Source organism: Sceloporus occidentalis, unplaced genomic scaffold, assembly GCF_023333645.1.
Source record: "Sceloporus occidentalis isolate IW3139 unplaced genomic scaffold, rSceOcc1.0.p SCAF_2, whole genome shotgun sequence".
Lineage (NCBI taxonomy): Eukaryota > Metazoa > Chordata > Lepidosauria > Squamata > Phrynosomatidae > Sceloporus > Sceloporus occidentalis.
This window is the reverse complement of record NW_028316982.1, coordinates 50288031-50309081: the sequence shown is the minus strand read 5'-3', so window position 1 is coordinate 50309081 and position 21051 is coordinate 50288031. Positions and strand designations below refer to the sequence as shown.

At 41.1% G+C, this 21051-nt stretch overlaps 2 protein-coding genes across 3 annotated transcripts; one reads left to right on the top strand and one right to left on the bottom strand.

Annotated features, from left to right (window-relative positions):
• The first annotated feature begins 335 nt into the window (after nucleotides 1-335).
• On the top strand, nucleotides 336-9733 carry LOC149318282 (galactose-3-O-sulfotransferase 2-like). Its single transcript, XM_089507776.1, has 4 exons — nucleotides 336-364; nucleotides 5249-5359; nucleotides 6270-7194; nucleotides 8894-9733. The coding sequence occupies exons 1-4, from the start codon at nucleotides 336-338 to the stop codon at nucleotides 9731-9733; spliced, it is 1905 nt and encodes a 634-aa protein (XP_089363902.1).
• Nucleotides 9734-14984: 5251 nt separating this feature from the next.
• LOC149318281 (aquaporin-12-like) lies at nucleotides 14985-19484 on the bottom strand. 2 transcript variants are annotated; one of them, XM_089507774.1, is made up of 3 exons: nucleotides 18878-19484; nucleotides 17401-17517; nucleotides 14985-15504 (listed from the first exon to the last, which is right to left on the bottom strand). In XM_089507774.1, exons 1-3 carry the CDS (start codon nucleotides 19482-19484, stop codon nucleotides 15317-15319), a joined length of 912 nt encoding a protein of 303 aa, XP_089363900.1. In that variant the 3' UTR covers nucleotides 14985-15316. The 2 variants fall into 2 exon arrangements, with proteins under 2 accessions (XP_089363900.1, XP_089363901.1); XM_089507775.1 differs by lacking the exon at nucleotides 14985-15504 and having other exon boundaries at nucleotides 17503-17517; nucleotides 18642-19484.
• Nucleotides 19485-21051: the final 1567 nt, after the last annotated feature.

Below are 21051 nucleotides of genomic sequence, written 5' to 3'. Positions count from 1 at the left end.
CCGTTTGCTACTCCCTACCAATAATGCTTTCAAGGCTCCAGGAGGCCCACAAAGACATTCTTTCCTATTAGCAATGCATCATTAGTAGTAATAATGTGTCAGATTCCATGCAGCTCATAGTTGGAGCCAATCTAAGGCAAATCCAGCTCACAATCAGAAAAGCGCATGATTTTACCTACCTCGTTTGCTGGCAAGCCAGGTAGGCGGGATCATTCCGTTACACCTCTTTGAGAAGAAAGGTAAAACATATTTGCTTTATACTTATTGTAATCTCACAGCAACCTGGTCTGATTTCAGTGGAGTAGGTGCTTTTCCTGTGCTCCGTAAGTCAAACAATGTCCAAATTCAAAAGACACTGGATGAAGTAAGTGCCTCAACTTTATTTTATTCCTGAGAAATCATTTTGACTAGGGGTAATAAGCAAATTCCAGTCCTGCCTCCTTCCTATATGTAACACAAATTGCCACTGTGTCACCTTGCTGGTGGCGCATAGAAGTTCAGAGTCAAAAGAAAGTCAGAAATGCTTGTGGGAGGGGGAAAATTGGGCCAGGAGACATTTCTGAGCTATTTCTCATAAGGATAATAAAAGATAAAAGAGAAATAGTAGGAGTAGTAAAGGCTACATAAGTATATTGGCCTATTGTCATGTTTGGTGGTGGACAGATCTATTTTGCTCATACTGTATGTTTTAACATATACAGTGAATTCTCTGGCAGAATCTTAATGGATTAGAAAATCATAAAGGGACTGAGGAGCTTTGATACCCTTTGGATACCATAGGTACAGAGAGTGGAGATTAGATCAGGACAAGGAAGAAGAGGCAGATTGCAGTTTCTGATGAACCATCCAGTACCATTTGGCTATTGTGATTCACATACACCCACAATTACATATACATACACCCAAAGCATTTATTGCAAAATGCAAATTTCTGATTTGGTCTCCCTTAACCAGGTGCTGGAGCCTATATTTCAGAGGAAAGAACTGGCAAAACCACCTCTGAGTATTCCTTGTCTAAGAAACTCCTATGGAATTAATGGGGTTACCATAAGTCAACAGGTGACTGGAAGGCATATAGATACAATTGAGAGAGCTTGAACATACACTTTTGTGGGATTTAACACACATTGGTAGACTACAGAAATTTTAGTGTAGAAAAAGATTGAAATCACCCACTATTGGGTTGGAGAACAGTGATGGTGTGTTTCAGTCCATTACTCAATGGACTTACTTCCCAGTAGACATGTATAGACATACATTGCACTGTTTAATCAGTCATACATGCTACAGCAATAAGAAGACTTAGAGGATATGCAATGCCATAAATCTGACAAAGATACTGAGGTCTGGGGAGTCTGATTTCTTAATATTAGGGCTTAAAGCACCACTAGAAATATCTTGAGGGAAATGCCACACTCCATCATCTGATTATGAGTTCAGATAAATGTCAAGAGCTATTTATCTGCACTGATATTCAAAGTGGTTGCTTGTGCACAGGGCTGGGGAATATGTAGCCATCGAAGTTGTTGAACCATTGATTATGCTAGTTAGAGTTAATGTGTTGCAATCCCACAATATCTAAAGGGCCATATTTTCCCCATTCTGTAATTTGAAAAGCCAGGATTTGGGTTTACTTCATAAATGAGGAAGACAATAGGAAAAGAGGAAGACTGTACTACCGGTGCATTGATTCAATCAAAGAAGCTATTGGCCTGAGCTTGCAAGATCTAAGAAGAGCTGTTGATAACTAGTGCTCTTGTGAGTCTCTCCTTCATAGTGTCACCGTAAGACAAAGCCAGCTTAACAACAAATAACAACAAAGTTCAATACTTCGATAGGCATCTTTGATACTTTTATCTGGAAAATACATCACATTCTATCATCTCTTCTATTTATATTTTTCCAGAAAGGAAACATAATCTGTACATACCATCTGCTTTGTTCTGAATACAGGATTGTACCTGAATGCTGTGTGTTTGCTCAATCTCCTTATACCTGCCTCCCACTTAAACTGTTGTGAGACCATGGGCCAATGTGTCAGGCACTCATTCATGCAGAACTACTGCTTAACTTAGAAGTAGGCACACTATGTGCTTTAGTGAGATTTGGAGAAACTGGCTAAACCAGCCCATTAATTTCCGACAGGCAGAAAGACCACATGGGCCACACTATCTTGAAACTGTCTTAATAATTTGCTAGCAAAATGGGCAATATATGGCAAGCCTAAGTTTTCACCCTAAACAATAATAATAATAATAATTCCTGATCCGTCTTGATTCAGCATAATCTCTGGCGCCTTCCTAAACTATATCTGTCCAACCAACAATAGACTTGTATTCACTGGCACCTGGCACAGTAATTACAGTGTTAAGGGGTCTTTCATTATAAACCAGGAAATTATAATCTTATGCCCAAGCAGTGGGCAGACACTGAGAACTATAGGCTTGCCCTGTGCTCTTTCTGCATTGTTATATGGTGGTGGTAATGGTTGTATTCATCTTTCTCCAGTCTTTTCCAACCAGAGATGACCTCCAAATATGTTGGAAACAGAATTTCCAGCCATCATAACCATTGCTCATGAGAGCTGAAGAATGATGGAAACTGTAGTCCACAGGAAAGGATTAGTAACCCCTACTTATGTGTCAGCTCTGTTAAATTGCTCCCAGTCACTGTTTCCTTGCTGCAGTGTACAAGCTAGGATTATCCCCCATCACCCCCCATCCCACACCATTTAAAAAAGCCAAATATTCAAAAAGAGCAGCTATTCCCTGCATAGTGGTGCCAAAATAGGGATGCTTTGTTTTTGTGTGTGTTGAAGTCATTTCCTACTGTAACTTATGGCAACCTTCAGAGGAACCTATCACAGGGTTTTCTTGCCATTTTTCTTCAGATGGCATTTGCCATCCCCATTCTACCTGTTACATTTCTGTAGCCCTTGCAGCTGTTAAAAGCATGAAGTCCCTGCTAAGGTAATGGGGAAATAGTAACACAGGCCTGTTACAGACAGCCAAAATAAAGCTGCTTCGAGTCACTTTGGAGGTATGGTATTTCAATGATACATGCGTCCTAAGAGTCCAAAGGCCGCACCAAAGCCACCCTCCATTCCTAAGGACTGGAGTGCAGCTTTGGTGAAGCTTCCAGACTGTTAGGACTCATGTATCATTGAAATACCATACCTCCAAAGTGACTTGAAGCAGCTTTATTTTGGCTGTCTGTAACAGGCCACAGTCTCCAAATTAATCACACATGATTGAAGGCTGCTTGCTATTGCAGCAGTAAAGATAGAGGATTTGCCCATGGTCCTTGTTCTGCAGGCATGTAGGTTCTTTTCCCCCCAAAAAACTAGTATTATATGGCCTGAGAGCCAGTCCTACTTTAAGACAGAGTAAGGAAGTTACATAAGGTGGCAGATGCTGGGTGGTGGCAGCAAGGTATGGGAAGAAAGAGTAATGAGTTATGTGACCTGCTCTGTGCTCCAAAGCTACCCTGCTGTACTCAGTTACAGTGAAGAGTGCTGTCTTGCTGCCTCTACATGAGAAAGAGTCCAGCTGGCTTTTTGAACACAGAATGGGCCAAAGGACATCATCCTGGTTATTTGCCTAACAGCAAAATGTCTTTGGCCATCCTTATATGGTTCAAATCTCTTACTCTGTCAGCAATAGGAGAAATAGCATAACAATAACTAGAAACAGGAGGTAATATGGCACAAATCCTTCCATAGCAAGCTGGGCATCTCTGCTTCTACCTACCCAGTTATGGCACAATACCCTGACCAAGGCCAGGTTTCCTAATTGCAGAAAGCACTCATTTACTGGCATCATTCAGCGTAATACACATACAACATCATCCAGCCCAGTTCATACATATACCTTTTACATATACCTTTTAAACATAATATAGAATTAGACAACCAGAAAGAGCCAACGGAACCTTCCTCTACACATAATGCTATGAAGAGGACAACAGCTGAAGAAAAACCCTAGAAGCTTCCAAATGGAGGGTTATGCCCTATGGTTAAAAAAGAGGTTTCTGATCTATGCTTTCGGCATAGTCCATAGCACTACACACACAAACAAATTTGCATGCTCTCTGATCCTAGTATTTTGTAACAACCAGGAGTGACACCCTCATCCACACAAAAAACTTACAGACAGCCTGGCTGCAACAGGAAACACCACAAATTCACCATTCATTGAAAGTTAAATCCAAGGGGATGTAGCAGAAATGGTAGGCTGAGTACCACCTTGGGAAGATGCAAATGTGGTTCCTATAAGGCACAGAACATCGAGGGTGTAGAATGAGGGCAATGGCAGTAATAGCTGCAAATAGGGGAAATGGAGGAAACTGTTTTGTTTAAGTACCTAGCGATCTGATCATGCCAGTGGAAGTCAACACATGCACACTCAGAGAGCCATTCACTGGGGATCGACTACAAACATTTGCTAGTTTCTAGATCATATTGTTATGTGACTTCAGCTTATGCAGAAGCAGAACCTATCATAGGGTTGTTGTTTTTTTAGACAGGATTTAATCAGAGGAGGTTTGCCATTGCCTTCCTGAGGCTGAGAGAGTATGACTTGTCCAAGGTCACCCAGTGGGTTTCCATGGCTGAGGAAACCCTTGTCTCCTAGAATCCTAGTCCAACTTCAAACCACTATGCCATGCTGGCTCTCATGAATACCTTAATTGTTGTGATATCCCCCTAGAAGAAAAACTGAACATTGCTGGCTCAAGATGTTATTCTATTTGATGGAAAAGCCAAGATGGCATCTCCTTTTATGCACTCCATGTATAGAAGCAAACTGTACTAGTAGTGGAATCTTATTTTAGCACTAGCAATGGAACAGTGTCCTTGGTCACTCTGAAGGCACCAAGCTGGTTTAGGAAGTGCAGGATAGCTTGTGTGCCACACACAGTTCTGTCTTTCAGGAGATGTGAATAACCACTCTCTTAACTAGAGGTATAGGAGAGGCTTTAGCCACATGCTTCCTCAGCATACCCAAAGCAACTGGAATTATTAATTCCACTGAGCTAATGGTAGCAGGGGAGGAGAAATTGGGGTCACTTTGGAAAGAGAAAGCTTTACAATTTGAATGACAGGATGGGTAATGTCTCAGGTGGGTGAATCTCATTGTCTGTAAATCAGATTTGGTGAATGATCCAAGACAACACAAGCTAGCAAATCTTCATAAAATGTTACTGGAATCAAAAGCCAGGTTTAGGCTGATGTTTTTCCTTCCCTGTAAAGGAGATGGAAGCTCGCAAACAGCAGTCAGCTGGGAAAGCTCTGGATTGCCCTGTTGCTCCTCTTCTTCCTCTGTCTAATAATTCAGATTGTTGAGAGGTTCCATTACACCAGGTAGGTTCTGTCATGCAAAAGATGGCAAATTTTTATATTTGAACCATGCACATTAAGAGCAGTGGAGCTGCCCAAATGCTGGTGCTTCCTTGATGTGTTCTATCTGTCACTTGTCCAATGGCTTCTGTGTCAGTAAACTTTTTAACATAAAATGGAAAGTAACATTAAATGCAACTGTGTACAATATTTAACATGCACAATTTAAAAAAGCAGTTAGTAGCTATTGAAAGGAGTGGGGCTGGTAATTACTAGGATTGCAGTGGGATAGAAGGAGACACTTATTTCCTTCCTTCCTGTTGTCTTCAGCCAGATTCACTCCTTTGAATCTGCTTTTTTTCATTGGGAAGAAATCCACATTGGCACAGCTAAACTGCTAACAGCAGCCAAAGTGAGTGACTGATCTTGCTCAGGACTGTGGTAGAGATCAATTTAACCTTCCTGACTGTCATGGTTCCAGTGAACCCCCACCCCAAACAATTGATATTTGCACTGAGAGGTAAATGTCATGTGTAGCTTGGCCCACATTCACTGCACAAACACAGGTGTGTTTAAAGGAATGGTGGTGAAAATGACTTGCAGATGTATTTATAGTTGAGGTGGACAATGATTGACTTTTTCTGTCAACTGATTGACTGATGCAAAATAATGACTAATTGAACCAGAAGAAAGGAGAACTATGATGTGTATGTAACCACTTAATGAAGGCAACATCTACTGTAGTACCATGCTTTACATGTGTATCATATGATACATAAAAGAAAGGGAAAGAAAATGTATGTGAATTAGGTGGTAAGGGAAGAGTCTTAGGAAAATAAGCTATAGAAAGTAAGTTTAAAATGTGCTTGGGCATAAAGTTGCAGAACATCTTCTTGTGAACTATATCTGGGGTACTTATGTTCTGTTTTTATAGCAATTGTAGGTGTGATTTCAGACAGAAGCAGCTTGATCTCCAAGAAAGCAGAGCCAATGAGAATTCCTTCCAGGTTCAGACAAATCCAAGCTCTGTACCTCTTCATTCTGAACATGGGCAGAAGAGCACCCCACAAATCTGGGAAGAACAGCTGTGGCTGTGGCACAGCACTGCAGAGAAGGATAGGCAGGCCACGAGACTGAGCAAGGCATTTGATAAAACCAAACTGCTGGATGCCAGTTTGGGCAGTGAAGAAGAGTTTGGGCAAAAACCATTTTTGGAGGGGACAGAGAGGGTGCAGATTCTTCATGAAACAAACCAATGGAAAAACCAGAAGAAGCTTAGCACCAGAAAGATCCCTTTAAGAGATGAGAAAGTGATGACCTTAACTTATAATATGAATAATGTTGGTACAATGAAAACTGGAAGCTCTTTAATCCAGGAGACAGATTCCACAACAAGAATCATTGCAAATGATCAGAATTCAGGGGTTTCAGGTCCATGGAGAAGCCATGCTTCCAAAGGTACAACAAGAACCAAGTCACAGGCCCTAAGAGACAAAAAGCCAACTGAGGTGGCTTTGACAGATGCAGCCAAAAATCCAACTCAACCAGAAAAAATGACTTTTCCAAAGGGTCAAAGAACAGCTGAAGCCATAATCCCTGATCTCTCTCAGCAGGCAATATGCAAGCCTAAGACTCATATTGTTTTCCTAAAAGTGCACAAGAGTGCCAGCAGCACTGTCATGAACATCTTATTCCGTTTTGGTGAGACTCATAACCTTACCTTTGCCTTGCCAATCAATGGTGCCAGTCAGCTGTTCTACCCACATTATTTTACAGCTGCAGCAGTGGAGGGATTTGTTCCAAGCAAAGATTCTCAATTTCACATTATGTGTCATCACATGAGATTCTTTCAGCCAGAGGTAAGAACCAGAACTTAAGCTGAGCTGTCTTTTTTCTAGAAAACTACTGGTAAGAAGTAGGTTCTTTTCGGGTTTTGGTAGGAAAGTGGAATCCCAATGACTAGGGAAGGATATTTCATGTGGAAAGGGATGGAGAGAAGTAGTGCAAGGGAAGGCACTTATTTGGATGGATGGGTTAAAATTTATATCCCAACTTATATCTGAGGATCTCATGGCAATATACAATAAAATAAATTTAAGACAATAAATATGAATACACACACACACACACACACACACACACACACATATAATCACTTAAAACTAGACAATTTAAAAACAGTTTGAAATAATACTGACCTTTGTGCATGTACGAACTGGATAAAATCAAATAGGGCTCAAAGGCTTTACTAAAAAGACATGGTTTGACTTGATACTGGAAAGACACTAGCCTTGGTGCCAACTGGGCCTCTAAAAGAAGGGTATTCCATAACCAGGGTGCCACAGCAGAGAAGGCCCTGTCCCATGTCCTTCCACAGTGCATTGCCCCCACTGGTGGAACACAGAGGAAGGCCTTTCCAACAGACCTCAGTTCTTGGGCAGGCATACATGGGGAGAGGCACAGCCTTGCTATGTGATGTGTCTTTAAAACTTGGAGAATCTGGGTGCATCTACACTGTAGAAATAATGCAGTTTGGCACCACTTCAAGTGCTGTAGCTCCATCCTATGGAATCCTGGGGAGTGTAGCTTTACAAGGTCTTTAGCTTTCTCTGCCAAAGTGTGCTGGTGCCTCACAAAACTAGAAAACCCATAATTATGTAGGATGGTGCCATGGCACTTAAAGTGGCATCAAATTGTATTAATTCTACAGTGTAGATGCACCCATTGTCCCCACTTGATCAATACCAGTCTGTAACATAAAGTTGGAAAAGTCATCAGACAGTATAAAATACAGCTCATACGGAAACCAATTAACAGTATAGCTACACTATGGAGGACTAACTTGTTAAAGCAAACAAAGAAGCTGTGACACATAAATACAAGAAGCACTCAATAGAGCACCCTCTCTCAACATTCTGCTCTCCAGATGTGATGTACTACAATTATCACCATCCCCTGCCATTTTGACAATGTTGACTGGGATGGTGGCAGTCATAGTGAATCATACCTGGATGGCACCCGGTTGGGGAAGGCTGTTTCACCATTATATTACTGTAGTTTTAAATATGCCAGTGCACAGTGAAAAAGTTCTAACTTCCTGTCTATTTTTAATCATTATCATCCAGTGCCACTGATGTATATGGACCTTTACATAGGATGAGAAGATAAATTCCTATCTCATATGGCGGCAGTCTAGTAAGCAATATAATGGAGAGAAACAAAGGGAAAGGAAATAGAACTAGCAATAAAAAGAGGAAGAATCCATCATTATAATATGTACTTTTTAGTGGAGGGCAGTTCCTGGGACTAGGGTAAGCCTCCTACAGCCCCCCGCCCCCCCAGTTGTTGTTGGGCTGCAATTCCTATAATCCCTCAGCACTAACTACTGTATGTTGGTTAGGACTGATGGAATTTGTAATCCAGCAATATCTAGAGAACCACACCTTGCCCACCCTAGAATAGGGCTTTGTGCCAAAAGCTTCATGGAAAAGGGGAAAGAGGTGCATTTTGGGATCACGTGATCTTTCTTTGATTTTTTTCCACTGCTACTAATTCTAGGTTGCTAAAGTAATGCCAAATACTACCTTCTACTTTGCCATCCTCCGGAATCCTGTTCATCTCATGGAATCTTCATTCACTTACTACGGAGGGACATCTGCATTTGCCAAAGCCAAAAGCTTGGAGGAATTTCTCAACCAGACTTCCAGGTTTTACAATGCTTCAGCCAAGGATAGCCACTATGCCAAAAACCTAATGGCCTTTGATTTTGGATATAACCACAATGGAAACTTCTCAGAAAAGCAGGTCCAATTCATGCTGAGAGCCATTGAGAAAGAATTTGACCTTCTCCTGATCTCAGAATATTTTGATGAGTCCATGGTGCTGCTGAAGGAACTCATGTGTTGGGATCTGGATGATGTGGTGTCCTTCCCTCTCAACAGCAGACACAACAGCTCCAAGAGCCATCTTTCTAAAAGTACCAAAGAGCAGATCAAGAGCTGGAACAAGCTGGACTGGGAACTCTATGTGCATTTCAACAGGACCTTTTGGGAAAAGATAGACTTGCACATTGGCCGAGAGTACATACAACAGGAAGTGAGGACACTTCAGCAGAGACGCAAAGAGCTGGCTGAGGTTTGCCTTCAAGAAGGTGGCGGTGTAGCCCCCAAGATGATTAAGAACTGGGCACTGGCACCATTGCAATATGGAAATGCAAAAATCTTAGGCTATAACTTGAAAGATGGGCTGGATAAGTCAACAAGGCAGATGTGCCAGACCTTGGTGATACCTGAGCTTCAGTATAGTAAACATCTGTATAGGAAACAGTTCCCCAAAAAAGCTTTGAAGCTCAGCAAACCAGTTCACTTGCCAAAGCTATACAACCGCAAGACAGTTTGAGAACACATCAATGAAACACATATTTATTAGACTCTGATCCATCAAGACTAGCTAAGAATGAAAAGGGCCATTACAGAATATGCCTATATCAAGTGCATATCTTCCATTCACTTATTATCAGCACTGTTAAAAATATATTGTGATCCACATAGGCGTCAAAATCCACATGCTCATGTCCCTTTCATCCTGCATTTTTAAGCTACCAGACACTCAATAAAGTCCCTACAGCTGGGATGGAAACTCCAGAGCCTATCAGACAGTGGATTACAGCTCCCATCCTTAACCATTGCCTATATTGTCTGGGTCAGAAGGGCATTGCAATCCAACAATATTTGGAGAGCCACAAGCTCCCCACCCATGCCCTTCAATTTTCCATATAAAAATCACAGTTGAAAGGTTGGCAGTTAGAAACAGCCAGTCAATAATTAGGGCTCAGCAAGCTGTACCATGAGATAAATCCATTTTGTTGATATATAGGCTCAACTCATACTTGAAGACTCAACAATGGAAAGGAATTTCTAGGAGATCTAAATAACCTCCCTCACAGATCTGAACTGAATGCTAGGGCTGCTTATGTGGCTTTCTATGGCTCAGTTTACAAATGAAATTGATGAGAAATCATGTGATGTACAGTAGTTAGGTTCTCATCTGCTGGAGATTAATCTCTTTAGAATGAAGAACAAAACAAGCCAGGAGCACTATACTTTGGATGGTGGAATATGAACTGCTAGATGCACCTACTTTGAAATAAATGGGACACTGCAGGAAAGACAAGTAGTCCCAACAGAGCTCTAGAAACCTAGCTCATTTTAAAGCATCCCTTGTTTCTGAGTACTGATTTCTAATCTTCTGTTAATAAAATACACCAGACAATGCTGAATTCACTTCTTGGAGAACAGAGCTCAGGAAACTCTCTCCCTCACCCCATGAAACTTACATGAGAACCACTCAGACACAAATGAAGCACCTCTTCCCCTTTCTCCAAAGCCAAGGTACATAGTCCAACAAAATATTTTGGTACCTGTGGCTCACAAATGTCTATCTCCCACTGGGTTAGAAATCAGAGACATGGCTGTGTTAATCTGGAGTATCAGTGTACTACAGGATCTTGTAGTACCTTTGAGACTAACTGCTTGAAGCTGTAGCACAAGCTTTTGTATTCTTGGCCTTCTTGGTCTGTAGCTTATGCTACAACATCTTCCACACAGTTAGTCTCAAAAGTGCTACAAGATCCCTTTGCACACTGTCTCCCATTGGTTAGCAATAAAAGTAAAATAATAACAATAAATAACAATTTGCTGGCCTTTCATCAACCCAAAATCTGTCACCAGAGTCAGCTGTCTCAATTCTGTCTAATGGCAGGGTACTCTCACACATGACACACGCTTTCACACTGCTTGTTACTCTTTCGGGAATCTTTCATGTAGAACAAATGGATTCTGCACTTCCAAGTAGTGTTTTTCATTGTTATAAAAAGATAGCATTTGCCTGTGGGGAGAGGAACTCTGCATTTTATTGAAAGAAAGCTGTGGTTTGTCTCATGCAGAGCAATATCTTTGAGCATGTTTATTAAGATGTTGGAGGAGACAAATTTTGTTAATCAGACGGATGGCAAAACGAGTCATGCTAATCCAGTTACTACTTTCCCATCTGGCATGGCAGAATTTGGTATTCCTAATGTAACCATTGAACCACTTCTTCCTAACATAGACTGGCAATGTGTGGCACACTACTTAATCTCACTTGCTGCTTCTTGGTACTTCCCCATCCAAATGCTCTTCTGACCTGTTTTTCAAAAACATCAACAAAAAGGCATTGTGATCTCTGCTTTAAAAAAAAACCAACAACACATGCCGCACAAGATGCAAAGTGCACTTTTCTAAAGTTTATTGATTTCAGTGGGACAGAGTTAAATATGGAATTTCAGGGGACTACAACCCAAATCCTCTGTACTGTACACTAATTCAGTGAAATTTAATCCAACGTACTGGGGCAGGCTTTCTGTCTGAACTTGGAAGCTGTCTGATCTTGGCATCACTAGCAGGTTGCAGAGTGACCCTGACACCCCAGAAGAGGGGTGACACCCAATGGGGCCCTCTTCCCACTGCACCTCTCACAGCTTCATCACAGCAATGAAGACCTCCCCACAAGGAGATCTCCACTGCTGCGGTGAAGGAAAATGCCAAGCATGCTTCTCCCGGCTTTTCTGTAGCCATGGAGAGGGCTGAGCACACCCTTTTGGCTGCCACCGCCACTGCTGCCCCCCACAGCTCCCCCTGTACCAGGAGACACTAGGGATGCTGATGTCACAGTCGGGGACCACCAGGGAATATCAGGTGTTGTTGGCTATATTTCAGAGGAAGGCAATGGCGAGCCACCTCTGAGTATCCTTTGCTTCAGAAAACTCTGAAATGTGTGGATTCACCATAAGTCAACAGGTAGCTGGTAGGTATATAATCTACCTAGCTTTTACTAAGCAAGTAAAGCAATTGCCTCAGCCTTTCAGCTATTCTCTGCTACACAAATGTTTTAGGGTCCCTAAACCATCTTGATGCCTTGTGTGTATTGGAGATTACCCCACTCTCAATACTGTAGTAAGACCAACTTGCCAGTCCAGTCAATTTATATACATGGAACTGGGGCATGGAATGCCAGCTACTCTAACTCAGATAACAAGATGTATTGGGCTGGTTGTACCAAATGTTTTAAATGGCAAGATTACAGGGTTTTTTAAGAAAACAGGTCCCAAAAAGTTCATGGGGGCTTAATACCTCATAATGAAATGTAGGATTGTAGATTTAGGTTTAAATCCAATTGTTACCCTTAATTACAATATTGAATCAGTTATATTTATTGACTTACTAAATTCTCATGGATTCGATGAGTCTACTGTACATGTAACCAACAATTCAACCTAAGATTTCATGTATAAATTCAACTGGATTACCTCCATTGGTATAGAAGATGATGGACTGGAGGGATGAAAAAAACAATAGAACAGGGTGAGCAACCTGTGGTCCTCAAAATGTGTTGGACTACAACTACCATCAGCCCTAGCCAGCAGTTCAGTATCATCTGGAAAGCCATAACTCATCCACTAGTTCAGTAAAGACTGTTATACATAGTTCTTTAACAGTTTAAAGAAACATACACCTTTCTCAGTGTTTACAGAGAGATTTGTACTTTCAACACAGCAAGAGACTTCTTATCAGTCAATCTAAATAGCACTCATTTAATCTACACTGGGAATTGACTGAATTGTTATCAAAGCCTGTGGTGCAAAACTATACAAACTAAAGTCATTCTATATTCCAACAGAGATTCAAAAGCCAGATTTAATTTTACAATCCTACACTCATGTACCTCAGAGTAAGCTCAATTCATATAAGGCTTACGTATGAGCAGATACATGATTGTGCTGTAAGTATTAGAATGCCTCAACCTTTCGTCTTCTGTGTGGCTTTGGCTACCTTAATGTATATCCAACTTTATTGTTAACTGCCATCAAGTCAACTTTGATTTATGGTGACTCTATATGAATGAGACACCTCCAAGTCTTCCTGTCATCAATAGCCCTGCTCAGGTCTTGCATGTTCAGTGTGGCTTCATTGATGGAGTCTATTCATCTGCAATGTGCTCTTCCTCTTTTCCCACTGGTGTGTGTGTGTGTGTGTGTGCCTGCAAGTCATTTCTGACTTATGGTGACCCTAAGGCGATTTTCTGGGGCTGAGAGTGTGTGACTCACCTAAGGTCACTCAGTAGGTTTCCATGACTGAATAGGGAATTGAACCATGATGTCCAGAGTCGTAGTCCAGTGTTCAGACCACTACACCACACTGGCTCCCTTCTACCTTACCAAGCATTATTGTCTTTTCCTAGTAAGTCATGTCTTCTCTGGCCAAAGAATGACAGTCTCAGTTTAGTCATCTTGGCTTCTAGGGAAAGTTCAGGCTTGATTTGTTCTAGTATCCACTTGCTGCTTGTGTTTTAATACATTTTGTGTTTTGAAATGTTTTCTCCTAATCATTTTTCATGTGTTGTGTGCCACCTTGGCTGAGACAGTGGTACTTACCACTTTAAAATAAAATAAAATAAAATAAAACTGGGATACACAACTAGTGTGGGGTTGTTGGTTTGGGGTTTTTTTTTTTTTTTTTTGGCAGTTTCTTCATTTTCAGTGTTCCCTCTAACAGAGAAGGATTGGTATGGGTAGGGTTTCTAAAGTCAGATCTTGAGAAGGTTCTGGTGTTTCCCCTTGAGAGTCATAGAGAAAGCAGATTTTTGTACTCTGTGGGTCTTCCTGTGATAGTGGTTGCTGTGATGGCCGCTCTAGACTTGGAAACCATAATATTCAACATTAGATGCCCAAGTACTCAGTGATCAGAAGGCCTGGGCACAACGTGGCTCTTAGTTTTCTTATTATAATAGGTGAAGTCCTCAAGTTAATAGAGTGTGGACAGCAGGTGAAGGCCAGCATTATTGTAAACAGCAAACTGGACTGCTTCAGGATGCAAAATCAGGACACAAAAAAAGTCAGTGAGATGTCCAATTGTTTCATTAAATATTTCATTTTCTCCAGAGGCATATCATCAGTCTTGAACCCCAGGTATGACTGTACCATGGGCCAAACCTAGGACAGACTCCTAATATCCCCAACGTGGCATAGAGCTGCAGAATGACAAGATACTGAGCAAACTGACTGTATTTTGAGTCCTGATCTAGAAGCAAACACTATAAAATACAATTATAAAATAAAATAAACACTATGAGAGTTTGTCAGAAGCTTTTAGGAAACTAAGGTTATTGCCTCTGTGAGGAGATGAGACTGGATAAATATGAAGGAAAGGGATAGATGTTGGAAATATTATTATGGGAGATGTAGTCCAAAAGAGAAACTTTTTCAAGCTCAGGGAAGGACTATGATGGGAAAATTTCTACTTTCTATGGGAAATTAAATAAGCAATTGAATATCAAGCTTTCATTAACTTGTCAATTATTTGTTTCTAACTGTATCACCACATGTTCAGGTACAGTAGTTCACCTCCTTGGGATGGAACACATAGTATGTTTGAAAAGCTATAAATCCAAAAGCAGAACACAGCATGAAAAATATCCTAAATACTACACGAAGAAGTCACCCTAACATCATGGTTTTTGACAAGCTTTCATAATAAAGCCCAATTAAATTTATGACACCATATGATCCAGTAACACATTTCATTGATTTTTTTATTTAATTTATGTCTTGTTTTTCCTCAAAGGACCTTAAGGTAGCATGTATGATTCCCTCCACCTGCTTTATCCTCACAACAACCCTGTGAGGTAGGTTATGCTGAGAATATGGTTTAACCCAAGATCAATCAATAAGCTTCATAGCTGAGAGAGAATTTGAACAGAGAGCTCCCCAGTCCTAGTCTGAAACACTTATCACTGCACCATATATGATAGTTGTCCTTGTCCGCTTTCCAACCAGAATGTTCTGCAACTGACCTCAGAAGTCCATAGAGACCTTCCAAGTATCCTCCTGTAAAAAGTAGAGATTGCAAGGACTCCCAGCCCCATACCCACCCGTGCCAACCTCTTTCACTCTGTTCTCTCTGAGCAGCTGATTGTTCTCTCTGTTCTTCCCCATGTCTCTTTGATACTGGTGGATGCACTGGGATTAACTTTCCCCTTGGGTATCCTGTATTTGTTCTTTATACTGTAAAGCAGGTTTTTCTGGAAGACTCGTGGGATGTTCCCCTGGTACACGAAGAATGCTATCAGCATCCCTGGAAGAAAGCCAGTGAAAGGAAGGTGTGAATACTGTTTTATTCCATCCCAGTATACCTTTTCTGGGCATGGGACTAGGGTGGGTAGCGTGTAAAGGCTTTCACCAGGTCATAATCAATGAATGCATCCTCTGTCTACTGGCTTATCCATTCCTCTCCCTGAACAGGTGTGTGAAAATCTAATCCATTAATTATAGAGCTAGGTGATCAGACTGTATATCTGGCAGGCTTGCAAGTTTTTATCAAAAGACTCCAAGACCTTCATACATGGTTACCTTCAAGCAAGGTTGCCTCAGATTAGACTCTCACAAAGGGCCATCAAACATAGCTCAGAAAAGAAATATAAAAGGCAAATAAACATTTTTGTACAGCCATCTTGTTCCTGTCCATCGACAGATATTTTCTATTAGCTTACCATTGTTCTAGAAATCACAAAGCTTTCCCAAAGCAAATTAGATAAGTAACATAAATTTGCAGGGTCTATGCAGAGAGCAGTACTATTAATGAACCCTTCTCTGCAAGTGGATGAGTGACATTAGGAAAGGAGAGAGAGACTGTATCTTCCTCTTGTCACACTACACAGTTATAGCACTGTGATTCCAGCTTTGCTCTCAATGGTTCCATTACATGTAAGACTGGGATCTGCAGTTTAGGACGTATTTAGAACTCTCAGTATGAGCGCTTTTGTGCCTCACCAAACAACAAACACCAGATTTCCTTAGAATCTAGCTGTGGCAATTAAAGTGGAATCATACTGTTATAAATACAGTATGTGATGTAAAGGGTCTCTAGAATTGTCAAATATTGGTAAGAACCAGGGACATAGCCAGAATTTTGAGAAGGGGGGGTCCAGACTAAGTGCCACCATTATAATGAGGCTTGGGTGTGGTGGCGCAGCAGCACGCACCATTCACTGTATCTAACAGAAGGGGGGTCCGGACCCCACGAACACCCCCCCCCCCCCGGCTACATCCCTGTAAGAACTGTTGGACCAAGTTCCCTTGATGTTAATTGCTACAGCTGTATATTTGCAGCCTCCACTGGAGGCCTGAAGTCAAAATATTTTTATTTTCAAAAGGAACTCTGTGGCTTTTGGAGATCATAATTTAACTGCTAGACTGAAGTGGATATTAATTCGAATGAATACAATGGTTTCAGACTTCTCAGAGGGGAGTTCCATTGTTTATTACTACTTACATATCTACAGCTATCACATACATGTTTACCATACCTTGTAGTTGTTTTTTCTCTCTCCCCTTTTACACAAAGGAATCTGCCTGAGCTAAAGCTTGATTTCCAAAATGTTTTACTAATAGCAAGGCTGACAAGGAGACGTATGTTTTTACTCAGTCACTTTGTCATTTCCATGCTACCAAAAAATTCACATTCTAATAGATGACAGAAAACTCTGGCAGTTTGTGATTCATAAGTTATGCTGCTGCTACAAATGTATCCCTAGGAACTTTTGCAATACTGTACTATTTACAGTGCTTCTCATTTCTTTCCCAGAGGTTTTGGAGAATTGATCAAAATATATGTTTTCTAGCTTCCTAGAAATTTCACTTTTCCTGCTTCCTTCCCCCTGCCTTCCACAAATAACTGAAACATTTTTTTCCTTTCATTTTCTTTTTAAAAACTTAAAAAGACAATTCTGATGGAGCTACTGAAACAACACAAATTCAATATGGACATGTCCCATTTGATTTTGTTTTTTAAAGTTTCAATACAATAATTTATATTTAATTGTAACTTATTATTCCACGAGCAAAGTCTTGGATTAACTGCAAATTCACCATAATAAAGCTTGACATTGCACAGGCATTAGTGTGTACTTAAGTAAGGTCATAGCTGCCACTAAGCATTTTACGTCACCCATTCTCTTGGAAGCTTGCTCACCTGTGATGGGTGCCAGCCAATACACTTGCATATATTCCAGCAAACTGTTCCCAGAGCAGGAAAAGGTCACAGCAAAGGCCAATGCAGGATTGAAAAATGCCCCTGTGAGAGATGCAGCTGAAAGGGGAAAAAAACAAATAGTTTATGGCACCTTTTTTCTTCCAAAATGGTTTACAATCTAACATCTAGATTTATTAGAGCATTAAATGCAGCACTTATATTAAAACTTCATGGAAAGCTCTGGTGGTTTTGCCTGAGGCATGAAGTCTGAATTACAATTTTGCCAGGTAGCTTTTAGCAAAGTGTGGCACTTGCGAGCAGTCTGTAGGGGAAAGCCTAACTGGCTAACATCCTACGGCTGCTACTTGGCAAGTTTATTTCAGACACCTGTTTTGCTGGACAGCGAAGAGAGAGGTCTGGTCACCAGATAAATTGTTAGTTGCACGTGAAATGCAGGTGATTACAGTAACAATGCAGACACACTTAAGAGCAGCATTAAAAATATTAAAATATTTAATTCATTCTCTTTCTTTTGCTATGCTAACATATCATTTCTTCCTTTTGTCAGGACAAGACCTGCCCGTCAGTTGCCTTGGTTTGCTGACAAATGACATATTCCCATATTCTGACAAAAAGTCCCGAAGTTGTTCCCTCCTGCGGTCAAGGGACCATGTAGGCATCTAGGATGAGGGGCTAACCAAGAGGACCTAAATCGGCATAGCAGAAGAGTCACTGAGAGTCAACCATATAGGGACTGCAGAGGCTGAAGGCATGCCTGAAGAACATGATTTCCCTAGTTCAAAAACAGACTAAATAGAAAGTGAAATTTACCTCAGCACTGCTGATCGTCAGTGCATCTAAGCACAAAAGGCTAGCTTACCAAATGCAGCAGAGTGTATGTAATACATGCAACTTTGTCCTCAACACATCAGCACTGTTGTCCTGCATCAGTGGCCTAGGGTCAGTTCTGTACATCCTTCTGGTGTTTTGTGTGTGTGTGTATACCTTAGAATCATAGAATCATAGAGTTGGAAGAGACCACACAGGCCATCCAGTCCAACCCCCTGCCATGCAGGAAATCCAATACCTTCAAGTTGCCTGTCAGTTTATGGCAACCCCATGAAGTTCATTGGATTTTCTTAGGCAAAGAATACTCAAGAGGTGGTTTTGACAGTTCCTTCCTCTGAAATAAAGCCTACAGCACTTGATAGTCACTGACAGTCTCACAGACATGTACTAACCAGGGCTGACCCTGTGTAGCTTCCAAGATCAGATGGGATCTGATGCCTTTAGGGGTGGTTGGGTCCTTCTGGTGTTATAATGCAAACAAACTCCTCAAAGAACCTAAGTGATAAGCCATATTTAGTACATGCTACAGTATATGCCATCATTACACAGAAGTACAACATAAAATACTTTGTGTAGTTTCTAAATAAATATAATGCCAAGAAGCAAAATACTGGGTAGAAATCCTTACCTGCATGGGCCAGTGCAGTAACAGTAAGTGCCACAATGGCGATTCTGTACATGGAAGAGCTAGCCTGGAACCTGAGAATCATGAGCTGGAAAAAAAATGAACATATGGCTTCCACAAAAATGCCATGGGAGACAGAGGTGTTGAGAGATGAACTGCAGTCTTGGGCCATTAAATTCTGAATCATGTGGAAGTCTGTCAGTTCCCTTGACCAATATTGCTTGGTAAATGCACTGGCTGCTTCCATGCCCATAAATTGGGCCAAGACTTTGGTGACAGTAGCCCCAAAAGAAGAATCCAAAGCCAGAAATTCTTGGAGTGAGATGGAAGGGTTGGCAGAAGCTCCACTGAAAGAAGCACCATGAATCAAGAAGAGAAGAAAAAGCAGAGTCAGACTGACATCTGGACCAAAGCCGCCACCCCATGGGCCAATCTCCCGCAGCATTTTCAATTCAAGATAGCAAGCACACATCTGGAATGCACTGATCAATTCAGCTGCAAGACAAGTGTACACCTTAGGTGGAAAAATTCTCTTGGAGAGTTTCCTGATCACCTCACAAAGGCCCACAGTGAAGAAGAAAAAGGCTATTGAGACGTTCAGACCAGCCATGCTGGAAATCACTTCAGAGATAGGAAGTGAGCTGTAATAGAAGAACTTCACTACTTTAAAGAGTGTAGGGGGAAAGGATTAACCACCTGCTGTTCTCCCACATTAAGGCACCTTTAAGTAAACACAGCACAGGCTGACAGGCACCTAGTTAATAGGGTCATGGAAATCTCTGTGAAATCCAACACGTTTGACATCCTTAAGCAACTAGCTTGGACATAGTTCCACTTCCTTATCACCTCCATATCACCTTCTAACCAGAATGTCATATTTGCTTTTGTTTTTAAATATACCACTAGCCCCAGCCAAAATGTTTAGCTAGAAAACCCGAGATGCTGTAGCCTAAAACTGGTTAAGAATTCAGCAAGACCAGCAAGTAATGCACTATTTTGATCAGGTAATTGACCCAGGAGCACAGCAGTTGAAATGCTGTATTTACCTACAAAGTTATTTTTTACAGCTGAGGGTTATATGATCCTCTGGCTCATTTACCTTCATTTACTAACTGGGTCATTAGCTACCCATGGTAGAGAAGTTTTGGTTCACTGAACTCCATTCTTTGCTTTTGATTTTGTCTTAAATTTTTCTGGGAGTTATAGTACTTTATTCCTCCTCCACTCAGTTGGCATTGTTTCCTAATAGCAAACCAATTAAGAAGATAACAAGTTCTGGAGAACAGTGAAAGAACTACTCAGCTGCACAAAATGTCTTAGATTTCAAACCCTGGGGTAAATCTATATAAATATAAGGAGATGTTGAAAGATCTCAGCCCAATCCACTTCCCACTTGTCAATGTAACTTGAAAGAGGATGGGGGCTGTATTGTAAACTGCCAGTTTACAGGATTGTACCTCTAATTTCTGATTTTTTTCCACTTCATTGATAGAACCTGTTCCTGCAGATGAAAAGTCCAAAGCAAATCTCTGAGTATATGATGCAAACATTGAGTGACATGTGCCCATCAAACTCAACTGTCAAGAAGCGGCGTGCCAACTTTCAGCATGGAAATTTTAAGATCAAACATGCAGCAAGGTCTGGGAGGCCTTCAGCCGTGTCAATGCCTGAAATTTTTGAACATGCTCACGACCTGATTTTGGCAGATTGGCAAATCTCAGCTAAAACAATTGCTGAGACAATAGAGACATCCCAGAAAAAACAGAGTTTGTAAATCATGAGCAGTTGGCTATGCAAAATCTGCTAGCCAAGTGGGCACTGAAATTCTCAAATGCTGACCAGAAATGAAGTCGAGTGGATACCTCCAAGTTAATTTTGCAGCATTTTGAGTGATCTAGTGATAATTTTTGGAGTGACTTATCACTGTTGATGAAACAGTTATATCACTATGATTCACAGACCACACAATAGTCCTTGCAGTGGTGGCACTCAAGTTCTCCACAGCTGAAGAACCAAAAGGTGAGCAGGAAAGGCCATGGCATGGCCACATTTTTGGGGGATAAGTAAGGAAGGTGTTTTGATGAAGGGCCAAACAGTTAATGCAGAATACTACTCTTACTTGCTGTACCAATTAAAGGAAGCACTAAAGGAAAAACAGTGAGGGAAGCTGCAGAAAG